The sequence below is a fragment of the Artibeus jamaicensis genome, unplaced genomic scaffold (assembly GCF_021234435.1).
Source record: "Artibeus jamaicensis isolate MK-2021 breed Jamaican fruit bat unplaced genomic scaffold, CSHL_Jam_final contig_497, whole genome shotgun sequence".
NCBI lineage: Eukaryota > Metazoa > Chordata > Mammalia > Chiroptera > Phyllostomidae > Artibeus > Artibeus jamaicensis.
In genome coordinates this window covers 11,786,674-11,807,601 of record NW_026521863.1, presented here as the reverse complement: position 1 = coordinate 11,807,601, position 20,928 = coordinate 11,786,674, and the positions used below count along the sequence as shown (strand labels likewise).

Sequence of the window (20,928 nt, the reverse complement as noted above, 5' to 3'; positions counted from 1 at the left end):
CTGGGGGCTTCTGCTTACGTTTTTGTTTCACCCTTGTGATTTTGAACCAGTTGGTGATGTGGTAAATTGACATTTTCAGGTGAGAGGAGTGAAAGTTTTCTTGGAAGAGATATTTGCATTGAACTTTTTTTTTTTAAAGAGGAATCGACTCATCAGCAGTGCCCAGAGTACCTGGCATCCTCTGAGGGGTGGTACCATTTGCTGGGTGCGTACCTTGTGCCAGCTTCTTATCTAGCCCCAAGAGAAGATAGTTGCCCCGTGTTACCGGCATGGGGGTAGGGGATCGGGACGGTGAGTTGTCTTGCCTCTGCTCACACAGGTTGAGCAGCAGAGACGGAATGTAAACGTGGGCCTGTCTCTCTCTAAACACTGTGCCCTTGGCCACTACCTGGCCCCTGCCCAAGGGGTCTCACTGTGCTGAGAAGCGGGTGGGCGGGGCCTGTGTGGGAAGATGGAGGATCTGATCACTGGGTTCCTCTAGTCTGAACCCTGTTGGCCCCGATCCAGGGCCCCTTTATCACGGAAGGAAGTGGCCAATGAGCCACTGATACTGAAGGTGGGATATCTAACACCATTTCTGCCCCGACTCTGAGTTTTTTCAAAAATTGTGTCTGCAGTGCTACAGTTATCTTTCCAGAGATACTCATTCGTTAAAATGAATTGCTAAATGTTGAGTTTTAAGAAGGGCAGAGATTTGGGGTGGAGATGCCTGGTGCTCCCTGGAGAAGAGGAGCACCCGACATGGAGGGGAAACGGGGTTCAGACTTGGGAAAGCACCTCCTGAGCTGGACTCCCTGCGGCCCTGCCGCTTTCTCACGCAGCTTCCTGTGAGCCCCGAGGTGCTTCCCTGACTTCTTGTCCGGGGCACCGTCTCGCCAAGTGCCTTCGCCACGGAGTCCACATCACCGGCGGCTCACACTCACTACCATGTGCCCCTGCTCAGTAGATGTGCACTTGATGTACATGCCACCTGTAACATGCTCTAGCTCAGCCGACCTCCGCAGCTGGTGCAGCTGCAGACACACCCCTGTGCTCTTTGAGGCCGGATTAGTGGTGACCGAAATAAGAATGGGAGATGTACATCTGTGCCACTGCCCTAGCCTAAACCAGTGTTGTCTCTCACCTGTTTTTTTTTTCCTGTGGCCTCCTAAGGGGTTTTGCTTGTGTACTCAGCCCCTGCCCCAGCCCAGTCTTCACAAAGCAGACAGGATGATCCTTTCCAAAAAATAAATCAGATCACGCCACCCCTCTGCTCAAACCCCCGCTGGCTCTTTGTCACTCGGATCCACGTCAGAGTCTGTACAGGGGCCCCGGCCCCGAGTCCACTCTGGCGGCCCTGGCTCCTTGCAGCTCTCGCGCACACCTGGGCTCTTGCTGCTCTGCACGGCCCCCACCCGCGTCTGTACGGCTTCCGCCCTCACCCTCTTCAAGCCTTTCATTCGGCTGTTTCTCTCACTACTCTGGATGCCCCGTTTCAAGTCCCAGCCAGCCTGTGAGTCCTTGCCTTTGCCTATTTTTTTCCTCCAAAATATTTATCGCCATTTGCTGTACAGTGCATCATGCCAGTGTGTTTATTGTCTGTCTTCTCTATTGGGGTTTAATCTGCATAAATGCAAGTATTTTTGCCAGTTGTTTGTTCCTTCTTTACCCCTGGCATCTAGAAAGTGCCCGGAAGACACGGATGTTGCGTGAACTTCCCAGTGCTCTCACGGCCCAATGGAGAGGGGCCTAGTTCTGGAACACGCCCACAGGCCGGGGACGGGGATCTCCCTGCCCGCGAGTTTGCACTTGTTTCAGATCCCTGACTGCTAGGGCGGCAGTTCCCTACGGGCCGCTGTGACACAGGGTGTATCACCAGTGACTCGTTCAGTGGTGGCAATGAAAGCACTACATAGAGCCAGTGGACTATCCACCACGAGTCCACGGTCCAGAGTTTTCGTACAATAATGTCCATCTTGATCGCCGATACCAGTGTGTTTTCTTGAGCAGTGGGAAATGGGCGGCATTCTGTGTGGGTGCTGGGCACAGCTCAGTCCTGTGGCTCTTCTCCTCTGTGCTGCGGCTGCCCTTCGTGAACGCTCCGAGTGTTCCAGAAACAAACTTTCACAGCGGGGTGTGCGGATAAAGGGAGATCTGGGCCCGCTCCTGGGTGCAAGAACAGCAGCCTCTGTGGATAGTATTTAAAACATCCCTTCACTAGAGGATCAAGTTCAGTGAGAAGATTTTGCTTTTTTTTTTTTAATTTTGATCTTTGGGAGGATTTTGCTGTTTGGCTTTGAGCAAACATCAGACGTTTGAAGGTATTTAACCTTTAAAACAAATGTGTACTGGGGACAAACTAGTAACATGGGGACACACCACTTGCCAAGGATGTCGAAACCGGAGTGACCTACACTTATTTACTCCATTTAAGTTCCACCGAATGCCTAAGGTGTGGCCATCCTACCCCAGTGCCTCCGAATGGCTCGGCTGTCCATGCAGACATATGCCCATCGGGAGCTGGACCCAGCAGCCCTAATAAAAATGGGCTCATCTCCACCCCTTGTGCTCAGTGTCCCGGCTCTTAGCGCCTCCACTTGCTTTGCCCTTCACTGCCCGGCCTTGCAGGTGCCTCCTCAGCCCTGACTTCAGTGCACACCTTCTGGGTTCAGGACCCACAGCCACAGTGGCTCTCCTAGCTCATGTCTTTGTTTTGCTGGAACACTTCTTCCCAAAATGGAAAGTAAGTGCAGGGCGGGGCAAAGGTAGATTTACAGTTGTGCATATGGAAAATAACAAAATAATTAATAATAAGGATGCAAGAATAAACTGCTTTGTATACCCACAACTGTAAACCTACTTTTGCACACCCTGTATATTATTAAGACAAGCTGTTGTGATGTGAAATGTCCGTGGCTGTTCTCTAACTCTTGGTCGGCAGCTGGGGGAATGTGGGCATCTGGGTCGAAAATTGTGTCCCTGCAGGATTTTGGAATCGCTGCTTCCTTGGCTTCCAGTGGGCAACACTGCGGCTGGGGGCCCGATGACACTGACTCTCTGTCCTTCTGTGTGGCCTGCTCCCTTCTGACCTGCCCCCTGCTGTCCCCTTCATCGCGGTGTTCTGATATCCCACAGTGCTGTGCTGCAGGAGAAGCCGGGCTCCTTTCTGAGTGGAAAAAACGTCTTGCAGATTCCAGGACTATATATGAAATGTTATAACATTTAAATATGTTCCACTTAAAACCAAGTATAAACTCCTTCTGCTTATTGTTCTTCCAGTGATAAAATCACATCAGAATTGCAAATAAGACATAAACCCCCAGCCAGTGGAACCCAACCGTACAAAATGAATTCACCAGGATGGCTGATGTCCTTCTTTCCGTGTTAGGATTTAGGGACGGAATTAGGGATGGATTGCTGCAGCTCAGTGTCCTTTGAGCAATGTCTTCTGGTTTCGCTTGGGTGTAAATCAGAGACTGATATGTTAAATCTACCCTTTGTGCCTTTTCTCATTAGCCTGTGACAATGTAATTCTGCTTGATGCCACTGTGTAAACACAGAGCCAGCTTGGCTAGAGGATGGTCACCCAGACAATTTTTAGAATAAATAGACTTATTTACAGAACATTTTTGGATTGTCATGAAAACGAAAACATAAAATGTAAATATTTTTACAGAGCACTCACAGAATCGCCAAGATTCTGTTTGCCTTTGCTCTTCTTAGCGTCTTCCCACACTAGTTTCTGGCTCTCTCGGAAGCGTTGGCTGTTGCAACAGGTCACTCCCCACCCGCGGTCTCTGCTGCCCGTGTGTCTCCCTCAGCCACCACGACCCGTGTGTGTTCACAGAGCTCTGACACCAGGGTATCTCAGACCCTGATTTTGAGATGGACTGCGCCATGGCCCACTGTCACTTTCAGTGGGCTGTTAGGCTGGGTGTCATAGAGCTTGAAAACCACAATCCATTTCAAGCTGCTTTAGCTTGAGCATTCCTGCCCCCCTCACTGTTGTGGAGAGAGGTGAGCATGTGTATTGTTTAAAGGTCGACACCATACTTGATAGGCTCCATGGTGTAAAGTGTCTGTCTAGTTAGAAGTGTATGTGCATGTGGTGTGTGTGTGAGTGCGTGTGTGTGAGTGTGTGCATACACATGTGTACGTATGTGAGTTCATGTAAGTGTGTGTTGACACCCCAGGCTGCCTGTGTTTCGGGAACGTGCCTCAGTTGTCACTGTAGCCTGGTGCCTGAGCCTGTGGGCCACTCCTGGCTCTTGCAGACCTGGTCACAGGCTGCCACTTCTGTCTGCCAGGGCTGTGTCTCTGTCACTCAGTGCGTCCCTTGGAGGTGCCAGCATGGGATCCTGCCTCTACTCACAAATTTGGGGGTGGGGTGCTGGAGATGGCTTTACTCTGAACTGCTCGTTGGGTTGTGAAATGTCTGCGAGGTCTCAGGTGTGCTCCTATTACGGCATCTTTCTTTAAAACCTCTGATCCCAAACCCTGCATCTTCTCTACTTTTTCCTTCCCCCTCATTCAGTATCCAGGTCATTTCCAAATTCCGTGTGGTTCGCCCTCCCTGTTTACCACTGATTAAATTCTCCGTTCTTTTTTTTTTTTAAATTTTTTTATTGATTATGCTGTTACAGTTGTTCTATTCCCCCTTTCATTCCCCTCCACCCTACCCCCCATCCCCACCATTACCCCCCCTTTAGTTTATGACCATGTGTCTCAAGTCCTTTAGATTCTATATTTCCCATGCTATTCTTGCCCCCCTTCTATTTTCTATCTACTGTCTATGCTACTTATTTTCTGTACCTTCTCCCCCCTTCTCCTCCTCCCACTCCCCTGTTGCTAACCCTCCTTGAAATCTTCACTTCTATGTTTCCACTCCTGATCTAGCTGCCCTTTTAGTTTGCTTTCGTTTTAGATTCTCCATTCTTGCTACAACTCACATTCCAGCCCTGTCATCTCTCACCTCTCACCTTTCACCTCTCACCAGGATGAGCCAGCGCCTCTGGGCAGTACTCCTCCCCTCCTCCCTTTGCCTGGCCCTGCAGTCAGACCGGCTGCCCCCTGGCATTTCCCACCCTTGCTCCAGACCCTCAGTGGCTACCACCTTACACGATGAGGGGAAACTGGCAGGCCACAGGCTGATGGATTTTGTTTGTCTTTTGTAATATTTTAAGGAATCGTTAACCAACTTTTTTTTTAAACCGAGATATTTTTACACTAATGATCTGTGTTTTCAACTCTTGCTGAAAACATGTAAAATCTTCCAGCACTGAGCACATTTCAAAAAGGTTACAATAGGTAGGAAGGGAGTGTTCTTTGCTGCCTTTCCTTCAAGCTTGTTTTCATCGGTTTGCCACACTCCCTGCCATTCCTTATAGAGCCCCATCTGCCTCAGCTCTCATTTCTGTTTTCTGTGTAGCTCCTGCTAATATTTGCAGTGCAGAACTGTCTGACTCGACTCCAACAACTTTTCTACACCACTTATTTAGAATACAACTTGTATTCTTGCCTCCTGTGTACCATTTGCTCCGCTTCTAAATCTCCAAACTCTGCCAGTTCCCCAAGGCCAGCTGGCATACACTCTCCTCTGTGAAACTTCCCAGCCAGGCCCAGGTGGGAGTTTTCTGCTCCTTAATTGCCAAGGCATTTGTACTGGTCTCACTTTGGGTGCCATTGTGTGTTGTTTTGTTCCAAGCTTAGACTGACCATCCGTCCAGCGCAGAGCCTCACATGTAGTGGATTTGCAGCAGATGAACAACCGGAAGGATGCATAAAATGATCAGGTGCCTTGTTCTGGGGGTCCCAGTGGAAGCCATGGTGTTAGCTGGTGACTCATCACAATGACTCTGAAGAGATTGTTTTACTTCTTGTCCCTGGAGCCACTGTCTGGGGATCTGTTTTTAACGTAGAGAAATCCCCAAATAAAACTGAACTCTGGTACACCGGACTGGGCTGTGGGTATAGTCACTCACTTATAAGTGATTTGATTTGTCACTAAGGTTATATTCAGAGATACTGCTTTCTGAAGAAGGTAGAGAACTTTAGTCCAGTCTAGACTAGTTCCATACTCCTGCTTGGAAATATTAAATGCCAAATATACACGATACTGCACTTGATCCTAGATCAGCCTTTGCTTCCCGGGCCTCTCCCACAGGTACCTCCATGGCTCATGTCTCTGTGTCCTTCTCATCTGGCCTCGGTTTTGGCACATGGACCATCAGAACCCACCTCGCTCCACACTCAGTGTGCACCCTGGGCTCAGACTCATGCCCTCTGATAGATGAGGGTGGACATGATGAGAAGCAGCCTAGGTTGGTAGAAAGTGCTGATGCTCAATGATAATTGTAAGCAGTCAGGGAAGAATTGCATCAGCTTCCCCACTGGGATTGCCAAGCCTGGGTTTCCCAGCCACGTGCCTTTGGTGATGGTATTGACCTTGCACTGTATTTTCTATATGTCTGTCAAGCCCCTCTGAGAGGGGAGGGAGCCATGCTTCCCAACTCAGAGTCTCACGTGTGAGTGGACTCTAGGAAGGTCTTGACCAAAGGAAGAAAAGGTTCTATGTCGGACAGCCCAGGGCAGTAGCCACTCACCACGTGTTGTAACGAAGCACTAAAATGTGGCTAATGTGACAGAGGAACTAAATTCTCAGCTATAATTTGTGTCACTGAATTTAAATGTAAATTAGTCTAAGAACACATATGAAGGGCCCATGGACTTGAACAATGGTCTGGGGAATGACTATGGGAGTAAGAGGCTGGCTGGGTGGAGGAGGGCAAAGGGGGAAAAATTGGGACAACTGTAATAGCATAAACAATAAAGTATTTTTTAAAAGAATTAAAATGTGAGTACCACATGTGGCTGCTGTGGGGGGCAGCCCAGATCTTGAGGACTGGGGAAGATGAGCTACGGCAGGGCCTGAGGGAGAGCCGGGCATTGCCAGTGAGAGCACCCCTGACTGCTGGGCCTGCTCCTTCTCGCATGTGCGTGGGACTTGATGTAGCTACACAAGTGAAAGCCCCTTTGATCAAATTTGGTAGGATACCAACACTGAGTAATGTCTGCAGGAAACCTGTGTCTGAGCTGTTTTGAGAAAGGCATTATTTCCATACTCTTTTACTTCCTTTACAAAGAGCAGACATGGAGCTTTCCTTACCTGTGATTCCCTGAGAAAACTTCTATATTCATCTTCCTCTGCTCAATGTCATTAAACGAGTGATTGGGAGAAGAGTAGGGAAATAACCATTACTAATATCTAAACTAGTCTTCTTTAGCCAGGCTCTTTGTGAAGTGAGTCAGTGGAAACCAGTTACACGGGTATTGTGGCCTCATGCAGAGGTGATTTAATCTGGAGCTGTGTTTTCTAGAATGCACACACAATGTCTGAGGCTCCCCTCCAGGGGCCTGATGACCATGGCTTCAGCTTTGTGGCTGGGAAGGGTCACAACTGATTTCTCTGCACTGGGGCTTCCCAGCTGCCCTCCATGCTTACGGGCTGCCAGGGGTCTTGCAAGCTAGTGAGTGTCTTGAATGGTCTTTCAGTCCCCATGAACCCTCCACTGTGAGAAATTGAACGCCCCTGTGTCATGAGTGTATGTTCATGATACAGTTTTTCCTTTAAGTCAGCCGGGCAACTGCTCACCTAGCTGCCGGCTGAGCAGTCTGGCACCAAGCAATAGACAAGAGTCACACACGGTAATTCTGCTATTCACTCGGCTTTTATTGAATGCAGGTTCACTCAAAATAGACCATCGACATACATTAGTATCCTACTCACACTCTAATAGTCTAAGAAAAACATAACACACACATAGCAATCATTGGGGGATAATGAGCCCGAGTCCCAGACTCTCATTCTGTAGGTCTGGGAGACAGCATGGTGGGCAAGGGAGTTGCCAGCGTCTTGCAAGGGAGGGTCTCCAGAGCCAGTCCTCAGTCCAGCAGGGCAGGGCCTCAGTGGCTGATGCCAAGGGAGATCAGCGTGGTGTGGAGCAGCACTCTGGGGTGTGGAGCTCGGCTGTCTCAGCAGTGGTCAGGAGCCTGCCTCAGTTTTACCTTGAAAGTGGTGCACTTCACCCTTCTGAGTCTTTTTGATAAATGTCTTAGCAGCCCTGATGCCAAGTGTAGAATTTCCTCAGAAGCCTCTGGGTGGTACATGGCTGTTCTGCTCAGTACCCCTGTTGGCAAGTGAGGAATTTCCCCAGGAGCCTATCTGTGGGTGGTCCCAATATGCAGGCAAGGCTGTTCTAATTACATGGGCAGATATCTTAAGTGTGTCTCCTTGCCAGATGTGCCTGATCTGACTTGGGAAATTTCCCTCCTGAACCAAAGGGTCATGGCTGACCAGCAGCCATTTGGGTTCACACAAGCGACTCCATTTTGTTTTATATACTTTATGCTTTTTTTTTTTTTTTTTTTTACTTTATGCTATCTTGACCAGGGCAATGCCATTTTATTGGTCCTGTCTCTACACCTTGATAGCTGTGACCACTGTGTTTTTTAATTCTCTCTAAATGAGTCTTCCTCTCTGCAGTGGTTTCACATAAACACAGAAGGAGAAAGTCAGTCGAACAGGTATAGGGGATGGTGGTGGGGAAGCCGGGAGGGGCAGAGGCACGCGGGTACCCCTGGAGGGTGGGAAGCAGCACTGACACTCACTGTGGCCTTTCACGGTGTCCTGGTGATGGCGTGGAGCGTTGGGATCCTCCCAGCCTCCTTCACCATCCTCTGCCCCTAAGGAAGCCGCATCTGTACCCACCTCCCTGCTCTTCCCCTAGCAGGGCTTCAAAATGTCATCTCACATAAAACAGCAGCTCTCTGCCACCAGCGTGAGGGACGGACTGACTGGACCGGCCTGGCACGTACCATGGAGTATTCTCGTAGCCAGTTGCGTGCTCACACCTGCACGGCCCCTCTGATGTCCTGGGCAGTCAGGTGGTCATGTTTTAATTTCACTCCTATCATGGTTCTTCAGCAAGAAGTGTCATCTCTTTCTTATTCTTATTAATTTCTTAAAAAGAGATTTTAGCCTTAATAAGACTATGGATTTTAGAGCTACCCCTCTACTCTATGCCCAACTTCTGTTTTATCTGAGCTTTTTAATAGGGATTACATATGTCCCAATAGTAAAGAAACAATAATCAGTAATCAAGAAGTCTTAGTGGTGTGCCAGGTACTATTTTAAGAATTCGATATCAATTAGCTAATTTAATGTAAACATCAATGTGTTGAGGTAGTTGTTACCATTTTTATAGGTGGGGAAACTGAGGCCAGAAAGGTTAAGGCACTTGACCAGAGTCACCCCGAGAGTTAGTGGCAGAGCTGGCCTTTGGCTTGGGCTGTCCAACACTGGAACCCTGAGCAGTGGCCACCCTTTAGCCTTGTTCTCATCAAATATTTAAATTTCCTATTTTTGTCCTGGCTGTTGTGGCTCAGTGGGTTGAGCATTGGCCTGTGAACCATAAGGTCGCGGTTCAATTCCCAGCCAGGGCATATCCCAGGCCAGGTCCCTGGCCGGGGCAGTACGACACACAACTACCAATGGATGTTTGCTTGTGCACGTGGATGTTTCTCTCTTTTTCTTTCTCTTCTCTTCCCTCTCTCTAAAAGTAAATAGATAAAATCTTTAAAAAAATAAGCTTCCTATTTCTATACCATTGGCTTTTGTTAATAAGTAATGATAATTATAAATACAAAAATTATGTTGATGGATACGAAACCTCTCTTCTATTAGGTAGAACTTTGCAGATGAGACCAAAGACACATTGATAAATACTGGTTTTGAAGTGGATTATCCCACTGAATACCTAATCAAATGATCTAAACAGAAATCCTCAATATACATGGGAATGAGTCACTTGAGGTTTTCAAGAGGATGCTTTTCCTAGAACCCTTTATGCCTCCTGAGGACCTGCCCTCAGGAGTAAGTATTACTGAGGGTAGTTAGGTAGGAAAACACGCTCCTCCTACATTTCTCCTTTACTCTCACACTATTACTGCACTGGCCACACTTCTGACACCAAATGTGTGGGTCTTTCTCATAGCAACTCAATCCAATCCGATCCAATCCAATCCAATTCTACCTGGAAACAGTGTCAGATCCCACAAGTTAAGTGCTCATTCCCACAAGGTGCTTCCACTTCAGATGCCAATCTCAAGTCTCAAGTGGTCTACTGTACTTCTGACCCACAAGCTATAAATTGGGACTCTTAATGACCCCCTCCATGGGTTCAGTAATGTGCTAGAATGACTCACTGAACTAAAAGAAATACTTAATTTTTATTGGTTTGTTACAGAGGACACAATAAAGATGAATAGCCAGATGAAGAGGGACACAGGGTGAGGTTTCGAAGGGTCCCCAGCGCAGGAGCTTCTGTCCCTGTGGAGCTGAGTGTGCCCCCTCCCAGCACGTAGATGTGTTCACCAACCTAGAAGGTCCTCAAACCTCATTCTGTCATGATTTTTACGGAGGCCTCATCACATCAGCCTGATTGATTAGTAAAACCCCATTTTCAGCCCCTCTTCCCTTCCAGGAGGATGGAGGGTGGAGTGGAAAGTTCCAGCCTTCTAATTATGGCTTGGTCTTTCCTATGACCGGCCCCTGCCCAGGAGCTGCCAAGAGTCTCCTTATTAGAACCAAAGAGGCTGCCATCACCCAGGAAATTACAAGGGGGTTAGGAGTTCTGTGTCAGGAACTGAGGTCAAGAAGTAAATGTTACAAGAGAAAATTCTCCCAGCACTCTTATTCATAGGAGAACCAGAGGCAGATTATATATATGTATATATACATTTACATATATTTATATTTATAATAATCTCTATTAGTAATATATAATTATTATTATTTTATAACAGTGTGTCATATTCTTCAGTTTCCTTAAAATGCTTGGGTCCTCTCTTTTGCATTGGAACACGAGGAAAAATGGTTGAGCACTATTACGTAGTGAATGTACTAGAAAGAAAAGACTCAGAAAGTCAGCCTTGGCCCTGAAGACCAGACAATGCAGCTAACACAGAATGGCTAGGCCAGGCGCATGCACAAGTGTTCCCACACAGGTTTCTCTGTCACTTCCGTGGATGCTTCTCACCCATCCCTGTGCCTGGAGGGGTTGGAATGCAAGTGACTGACACCTAATGGGGAGATGAAATGGAAAATTACAGCCTTTCTTAAATGTGGTTTGACTTTGACATTCTCAGAGCTATGGGGAAGATCAGGTAAAAGGAAACGAGAAGCAGCCAACATGTACTTTGGAGTGAAGTACAGAGTCCAGTTAGTGAGGTCTTTCACCACATTCCACCTGGGCTTCCTTGCCCTCTTTTCTGGATTGGAGAATATTAAACCCCAGTCATTCTGGCTGAAATAACAACAAGGATTTACTTGTGAATATCCCAGTTTTAGGGGAGGTTTGACTTGGTGCCTCAGTGGTGTGATCCAGAACCTTCCTTTCTCATTTCTCCTACTCTCCTCCTTGTGGAGTCAGAATCACTCCTCTATGGTCATCATGATGACTGCTAACAATTTCCAGGCTAACTGGGAGCTTCCTTGGCCCACTCTCAGATCAGAGGAGGGACGCTTCTGTCCGAAGAGCTTCTACTGCTAGAGCCCCTCACTGATTTCATTTGAGTCAGGAGTTCTCTCCTGAGTCAGTAACTGGGGTTGGGCTCAGGTGAGGTTCACCCAAGCGCTCAGCCTCAGAAACCTGTGGCAGAGTCAAGTTTTTGCCAGACCCAGAACCAAAAAGGAGTTATTTAATCCCTGGGAAAGATCAAAGATCGGTACAGACACCAAGTGAAAGGTGACCATTGGGCAGGAAACCATGCCTCTCACAGCCTTTTCTGTGATTTGAAGATCAGTCCCTGTTGGGTACTCAGAATTGCAGGTTTCTGCCATAGCAGAAATTTTATTTTTTACTGCTTTGTAGCTCTTAAACCTCCTTTGTTTCCCTCTTCCCTCTACCTGCTCATTCTCTTTTCTCTCTCTCTTCTTCCCCTTCTCCCTCCTTCTCCCTCCTTTTTCTTATTTTCCCTCTCCCCCTCTTTCCTCTCTTTCTCCCATTTCCCCTTCCTTCTCCTCCTTTCCCTCCCCTTTCTCTTAGTCTCTCCTTCTGCCCGTATTATCAACCCCCTTACATTCATGATCTGGTCATTTATTTCACTCAGCTAAGTTGGTTCAGTACAATGTAGTTTCCCACTAAACAGAATGCCTTCCATTTGTCCTCCAGGAAGAAGAAATGCCAGATGTGGAAATTGACATTGATGATCTTCTCGATGCAGACAGTGAAGAGGAGAGAGCTTTAAAGTTACGGGTAAGCAGCTTTCAAAATCTGGAACCTTCCGGTTATAGATAGGGAATCCACCTGGGTCTCCAGAGCTTGGCCTGCGTAGACTTTGCCTGCGGAGGTGTCGGCACCAGCTCTCAGGCAATGATAATTGCCCTCTGATGATAAAGCAGTTCTTGATGACAGTCAGTTCCCGAAGCACCTTATAGCTATGAATTTGTCCAGCCTCATCTTCTTGAGAGGGCGAGCTGGTTCTGCCTCCACAGACCCTCTTGCTGGAGAAAGAAGTGATGCCCCACAGTTGTATGCAAAGAAGGGCTAAGCTAGAATGGGAGTGTCCAAACCCAGGACTCTGGTCTTGCAGTTGTGGATTATATCATTCATGACATTCCTTTCTACGAAAGATTGTTTACAACGTAATTCTGTTTAATAAAATACCTTTTGTCAGAGTATGCTTACCTGGTAGCATCCTGGGACAACTATGCATGTTGAGATGTTTCATGGTTCCTTAGTCCAGAGTAAGGCAATGTTTATTTTCCTTTCCAGAGGTGATCAAATCTGTCATTTTAAAATCTGTATTTGGGAGTTTCTAAAACCCATAAACCTCTGGACCTGCCAAGGTTTCTAATGTTCACTGATAATTATCGTTAATAGCTGTTGGCTGTGGCCAGTGGCAAATGATCGCTGAAGGCAATCAAAGGGCACATTTCGGTATATTAATGTGTTTAATGTGTTAACAATTACTAATGTCCCTTGAGTGGTGAATAGTTTCAGTGTAATGATTATTTTCTTGTGAGTAAATTTAATTGGGAGATGAAAGTCAAAAAATTAAAGCAGGTATCCGTTCAATGCAGAATGTAATGACATAAAGTTTTCCTAAAATTGAGAACTTGAAAGGGGCTTTAGCTACTGTCAGGTCATCCCCTTTGGTTTTCAGCTAGGCCCCTCCTTGTCCAGTGTGACTGTCACCATCTTTCACAGGTTGTCTCAGTTCAAGTCTATCCAGTTTGTTAGTAACCAAGCTGGCAGCCCAAAGGAAAGTGTGTGTGCATGTGTGTGTGTGATCTGGAGAGGGTAAGGCATTTGTGCATAGAAAGGACATAACTCTTATTTCAGCACCCATTAGCCATCTAAAGATATAAAGTGTGATTCTAGAGTTGATAGGAAATGCTGATTTACCATGTTTAGAGTAGTATGCTACAGATGAAATAGTTTTTAATTTCATTTTTAAAATGCAGTTGAATTTTAAAATAATAAAACTTGCCTTCTGTGTACTTCATTCTAGGAAGCTCTCGTAGACTGCTACAAACCAACAGAGGTAAAGAAATCATGTTTCCTAAATGTCATGTTTGAACTGTTCTTTATTAAATCAACTTGTCTATTTTTAAAGCTAAACCACAATAAATGGGTTTGATTAAGTCCCTACTGAGTAGCAATTATTATCCTAAGGGAAGTGCATCTGTGTGAATAGTACTACCTTCCTTATCTGTAAGCCTACACATGTCTGGTTTAGCAAGACTTAGAGCCGATGGAATCTCATGCTTGCTTTTATGTAAAAGGTAAACTTCAATTGTGAGAGGGTTTGGAATCATTTTAGTGAAAGTCTAAGGTTTGTAACTGGAGAATACATTCTAATAGTGTACTGGTATGTATTTTTAAAAAACTTAAAGCCAATTCTATTATTCAGAATTGAACAGTTGGTTTTCTTGGAAGAATACATTTATGCTTTGTTTGGATATTTACTAAGTGTGTAAATACTAATGTGAAAAACAAAGTATATTAATTTGATTAGACCAAAGCATTTAATGTATACTCTAATGCCTGAAAGAATCGTGTGGGAATTAAGGGTTTGATCAGTTATGAAAATATGGGTAAAAAAGAAATTGGAAGATTCATCAGAGTCCATTTAGTGGTAGGACTTCCGGTTTTTTAAGTGGTTTTATTAAAAGTGGAGGGAAAGCATGCTTTTAGAAGAGTGTTTAAGATTTAAATGACTGGGTGTTTTATGATCACTTGGTTTGCAATCAGTTTTATACTAGCTCCAGTTTACATTTATATGATTATATCTTGCAGTTATAAAGTTTTTAATTTTAATGTTAGTTATGAAAATATATTTTAATCAATGTCATACATAATCCTCATTTTGAAAGTCAAACATAACATTAGCTTATAACAAAAAAATAGCAGTGTCTCTCCCACCCATCAATATCCCTCCCTAAAGGTATGTGCTTTATATTCATATATTATATTTATATGTTTTTATTCAAGCACACAGCCACTTTCGGCTGTTTTCCTGCTATTTACTCTTATATTTCTAACTATGCCTTTACAGCTTTTTTTTTCATTTATGACTTAAGGGGCAATGTGGCAGCCCTCTCACTCACCACACAATGTATTTCCCTTCACCCCCTTTATAAAGTTATTTAATGGTCTCTGTTAATAGTCAAGTATAATCATATTATGATTTAAACAAATGTTATTCACTGCTAAACCAAAGAGTAAGATATGACCGTGGCCCCTTTCTTATATAGCCCTTTGTTTTTCTTGGAGTTGACAGTTACCTTGTCTTTATTTTGTCTTTGTGCTATCTATTGCTATTTTTTGTTGAACTCTCCAGTATCTTTGTTGAATACGCAATAATGTTTTTTACATATGCTCAAACACATCATTACCTTCCCCCCACTTCAGACTTTCCTTCTGGAGCCCCTGCACAACATTCTGGAGAAATTATTCTCTAGCTTTACTGAGTAGCTACTGTGCTGAGATTTCTGTTTACTGCTATTCTATATTAGATGCTTTATTTCTTAAATCCCAGAATTCCTCAATTAGAGTGCATCACCCAGTAGCTTTTTGGGAAACAATGCACAGAAAGTAATTTTTTTGAACCCTTTCGTATATGAAAATAAATCTTGATCAGTATAGTTGGGACAATATAGAATTCCAGAATAATAAAAATTCATTATTAAAACTCGCTTTTAAAGGCATTAGTCTATTGTTGTATTACTTCTGTTGTTAAGAAGTTCAATGCTATTTCTATTCTCAGACATTTATTTGTATGTGACCTGTGTTTCCCCCTTCAGTGAACTTTTAGGATTTTTTCCACATTTTGAATTTTATAATATGCGCTAATGTGGGTCTTTTTCTACTCAAATCCTGGGCATTTTGCAAGCTGTTTTAGTCTGAAGATTCATATCTTTCAGTTCTTCAAAAATTATATTTTATTATTTTTTTCCTCAGAAGTCTGTATGGTTCACTCTCTTATTATTTAGATGGTATATCTTCTGGATGGGGTGTCTAATTTCTTAACTTTTCTATTTTGTTTTATATCCTCTTGATCTTTTTTTGTTCTCCCTGCTGAAATATTTCCTCGACTTTATCTTCTGGCCTTTTTCCTGATATTTTAAAATTTCAGCTATTTTATTTTTATATCAAAGAGCTCTTTCTTGGTCTCTGGTCATTATTTTGGTTTAGTATTTCTTCTTGTTTTCTTGATGTGGTCTATTCTTTTTCTCTTTTAGGATATTAATCAGATGTTTTCTTTTTTGTAGTTGTTGTTTTGGCATTTTAAGAATACTGTGCTCTCTATTTGAATATTCCCTCTGTTTTCTCTGCATCCATCTTTTTTTTTTTTTGTCTATTTTCATCTGTCTTTGCTGGGTTTTAGGAGTGGACTCATGTTTGAGCATTAGGCAGCCAGTAAGCTGATTAAAATCTGCACGTGTGAGCACAGCCTGTCAATTGGTGGGTCTCCCCATGGAATCACTAGGTTACAAACAAGATTTTTTTTATGGCATGTGAGTATGGAGCAGGGGGACCACTCCAACGTTGCTGTTTGGACCTTTTTTCCCCACCCACTGGACCAAGAATGGGAAGGAGGCAACAGATCTTGCCATTTAGTTTCTTTGGAAACAGAACTTCTTTACTTACAGTTGGGGGGTTAATGTAAGAGTTGAAATAATTATTTATTTGGAGAGTCATATTGAATGATTGTGAAGGATTAGACAGAGAATAATGAAATACTGTTGATGACTTAGCGTGTGATGTGGAATGGGAGGTTGTGGCTGAGAGTGAGTCTGAGCTGCTGGGTGTAGACCTGCCATTTATTTACTTTGTATTTCCCTTTTCTTCAGTTTTTCTAGATGGAGAAGTTCAGGTTTGGGTTTTTAGGTGGGAAGGGTTGGACTTGCTGCTTTCTCTTCTGATTGGCTCTGCAGTCAGGCAGCAGTAAGATGTCATTTTCAAGTTCTCACCTAAATGAGCCCTGTTCTCCCAAGTTTTTCATCCAAATTTATCTGTCTATTAAAGGATCATTTCAGAAAAGGTTGGATAATTTTTCCTTTGAGAAAAATTATCAAAGAAATCAATTTTCCTGGCACCTGGATTGTGATGATTTTTAAAAATAGCTTGTATTTTCCCAGGGCTCTGTAGTTCACGTTGTGATATTGAGCATTCTCTTACTCTATCTTCACAATCATCACTTGAAGAGTGTGGGTAACTTATCTAAGACCTCACAGGAGTGGGCAAAGAGGCCAGGACTTAACTCCAAGGTCCTGACTGCTGATCTTGTACCCTTTCTTTCCATCCTGCTGATTTTCCAAAGCTACTTAACTCAGTAATACTTTCAGGGCATTAAAGGGTTTTGTCTTAACTCAACTAAATGCCTAATAATGAGTGATGCTCTTTTTCAAATAGCTTTCTCTGGGAGTGCTATTTTTTTTTTAATCAAATGGATTTTACATACAATTATGCTGCTTTGAAGTTAGAAGCATAAGGAAGAGATCACTGCTGATTCAGATACATTTTTATAGTCTTATTGCAGAGGCACAGCGGGAGGTAAAAAGACTAGACTTCAAATCAAGGGTCTTATGCCAGCACCAGTAGTCAATGTGTGTGACTTTAAGCACTTTTTCCAATTTCCCCAAGCCTTGAATGTGGAACTAATAATGACCTCCTTGGATTTTAGTGATAGTAACAACGACAATAAAATTGCTAAACCATTACTAAGCACATGTTAGGCACCAATCTAATCATATCATGTGTATTAACTCATTTTGTCTTCACAACAAAGCTATGAGGTTGACACTATTGTTGTCAGGGAATTTGAAACATAGGAAAGCTCTGTAATTCATCTAAGTGACATAATTAATGGAGAAGTCAAGGTACGAAATAAAACACATACCGTATTTTTTGGACTATAAGATGCTCTTTTTCCCCAAAATTTGAGAGAAAAAGGTGGTGCATCTTATAATCTGAATGTTGGGGGGCCAGCACTGTAGTGGGGCCATAGGTTATTAAATACCTTACATATTTTTTTGCTTCAAAAATTTTTCCTATTTTTCTCCTCTAAAACCTAGGTGTGTCTTATGGTTCGGTGCATCTTATAATCCTAAAAATACAGTAACATGAAGTTTGGCACATGCTAGTTAATCTGGTTCTATATAACGTAATGCTTCTCCATTATGTAGTAAATATGCAAAATACCAAAATTCACAAACAATGATGTTCTTGAATTATTCGAATAGTTCAAGACTTTGAAAAATCTACCAGTTTCACCAATATGTCTCCTAAAGCAAGGGATATAAAGAATAAACAAATGAGACTACATCTAATTAAAAAGCTTTTGTGCAGCTAAAGTAAACATCAGCAAAATAAAAAGGGAACCAACCATATGGAAAATATATTTGCCAATGACACCTTGGACAAAGGTTTGATCTCCAAAATATATAAAGAACTCACAGAACTGCACACCAGCAAATAAACAATCCAATTAAAAAATGTCTGAACAGACACTTCTCCAAGGAGGACACACAGAGGGCCCAGAGACATATGAGACGATGCTCAGCATCACTAGATATCAGAGAGATGCAGATTAAAACCACAATGAGATACCATTTCAAACCGGGCAGAATGGCCATCATAACCAAATCAGCAAACAAGTGTGGGTGAGGTTGTGGAGAAAAGAGGACCCTAGTGCACTGTTGTTGAGAATGCAGACCAGTGCAACCACTGTGGAAAACAGTATGGAATTTCCTCAGAAAACTAAAAATGAATCTGACTTTTGACCCTCTGTCAGATACAGAAGTCCTGGACTAATAAAAAAAGTACTTGTGATTTCCCACTTTCCAAACTGTCAGTTTGTGACCTGTAAATTTTTTCAGACTTGGACTTTTTTGAAACAGGCAGTATAATTGAGTGAATGCCATTTCTGATGTAGTTGGTATTAAAATAGGGCTGATTTAAAGGTAGAAAAAGGGTATTTTTTATGTAATGCAAGAAGAAAAGGAGTATTTTTGTTTGGGTTATTACTTGAATTTGGAACATCAGCAGCAGCAGCCTAGTGGACATTGTAACAATTGGGGACGGGAGGATGGGGAGGAGCTTCTTTTATTTCTCACTTTAACTTTGCATGGTTTTCAAATCTCTGGATCACATAAGGTCACGTCCATTGTATTGGTATGGTGGACAGAAAATTCATTGAATATTGAGGGCATCTGTTAAGGGAGTTACCAGTGTAATCAAAGGATTTTTAGAAACTCCTTTTTACATTGGGAGGTGGCTATGCCGTTGTTCTCCGATAAATACAAGATTTTTCTTTCTGTGCATTTATCTCATTTCTGTGAAACAGAAGTTGGGGTATTTCCTATCCCTCTAGCAATCAAAGTGTGTAATTTGACATACCGTATTTTCCCATGTATAATGCACACCCATGTTTTTTAGCTCATTATACATGGGATTATTATACCCATGGTATATAATCATGTGTAATGTACACTGGTATGTGACCCAGGTATAATGCACAGCCTTATTTTTCCCTCCAAAATTTGGGCAAAAAAAGTATGCATTATACCCGGTAAAATATGGTACATCAGAGGTTCATGTAGGTGATTAAATCTAGGAAGAAGTGGTAGGAAGTGGGTGTCTGTAATCTGCCCGGTCACAGAAATGTCACGGCCACATCAAGTACAGGAAAGCGATAACTGAAGCTCTCAGTGGTTCTGATGGTACCGACTGCGATTTCTAAAAAGAATTATGCAGGCAGGCCTGCTTTGCTCTTCTGTGCTGGCAGTCGGCAGACTTCCCATTTTTTGCCTTGGTGTCATGGTGACTATATCTCACTTCTCTGACATGCTTTGGTGGTGACTGTTATAAACGCTTCCCGATCACAAAAGTTCTTCATCCATTTAGCATTTTAATCCCTGTAAAATATTCTTCAGCTTATATGTATGTGGAAGTGCTCACAGTCCCTGTTCACTGGGTCAGTTGCGGTGGAGAGAAAAAATAAACTGGGTATTTACAACACAGAGAGGCTGTGTGGGTGGTTGGAGAGACAAGGTTTGGCATTTTGCTGTGTTCTTTTTACTCATTTGCTCAACAAATGGTTATTGAACATCTTATATACCTGTGACTAATGTAGGGACTTACATAAAGCAGTGAATCTGTATGTCCATTTTAGTTAATTTTTTTTACCCTCACCCAAGGACATTGTTTTTTTTTTTTTATTTGTTCTAGAGGGAGAGGAGGGGGGACAGAAAGGGAGAGAGAGAAATATTGATGTGAGAGCAAAGCATTGATTGGTTGCCTCCTGTACATGCCCAGACACGAGATTGGTGCCCCAATAGGGGAATCATACACATCTGGACTTGGGGATCACATGTACCCATGCCTGGCCCAGGATTTGAACCCACAACCTGGGTATGGGTGCCCTGACTAGGAATCAAACCCGCAACCATTTGGCTACAGGGCAACACTCCAACCAGCTGAGCCATACTGGCCAGGGCTGTATGTTCATTTAGAAAACAATCTCTTACAAGGCCACAGTTAACTATGGTCATAATTGAATGCTCAAAGAACATGAAAATGAAAGGATATAAAAGGACAGCAATGTCAGCTTGTCCCGTGGTTTTCTAAGTTAGGAACCAAATTGTTTAACAGAATGTGATTTTAGGGCATTTGTACTTGCTGGGAAAAGCCCGGTGGCAGCCACTTAACTCCAGTTTAATGGGTCTGAGAGTCTGCACACAGTGGAGCCCCCCCATCTGTCTCTTCATGGGGTTTCCTCCAAAGAGACAGTAATTTTGGGTTGGGGTGAGGAATAGAGCTTGAACGCTAGATTGGTGACTTGGAATACAACCTTCAGAACAATATTTCTGAATGGTGAGGAAATTGGGAGCTTTCAGAGAAAGACTGCAATCGGATGAAAATGACATTTGTGTGGTTGTAGCCACTGGCCACGAGACCCTTATTATGTTTTGTGTGATTAGGCAGGTGGGACTCACTGACCAGAAACATGAGTAAATTTATCTAGTAGCCAAAAAGATGTGGGTCCCAGTCTGCCAACTGCTCATGCATTTAGATTACGGCTCTTTGCGTGCCAGCCTCCTTGGCACAGGAAAAAGAGCCAGGATGTGCTGGAACTGGCAGTTGGACCCGCAAGCGGGTTGACATCCTGTGCTCTGCCTGCTTCTCACTGCCTCTCTCTGAATTCTTACTAGGTGAGCACAGGCTCCACTTTGAAATATTTATAAACCCCATTAAGATTGTCTTCATTGCTCTGACCAGTGTGACTCAGTTGTTTGGGCATCGTCCCACAAAGCAAAGGGTCAGTGGTTTGATTTCTGATCAGGGCGCATGCCTGGGTTACGGGTTCGTCTTTCTGGTTGGG

The 20,928-nt window shown here is 43.7% G+C and overlaps 1 protein-coding gene across 1 annotated transcript in view; it reads left to right on the top strand.

The window, feature by feature from the left end:
• The window catches only part of PPP1R14C (protein phosphatase 1 regulatory inhibitor subunit 14C), a 71,399-nt gene that overhangs the window by 39,741 nt on the left and 10,730 nt on the right, over positions 1-20,928 (top strand). The window contains exons 2-3 of the mRNA XM_037156803.2: positions 12,210-12,293; positions 13,552-13,584. Coding sequence (XP_037012698.1) covers positions 12,210-12,293; positions 13,552-13,584 — 117 coding nt within the window. The remainder of the gene's footprint in view (positions 1-12,209; positions 12,294-13,551; positions 13,585-20,928) is intronic.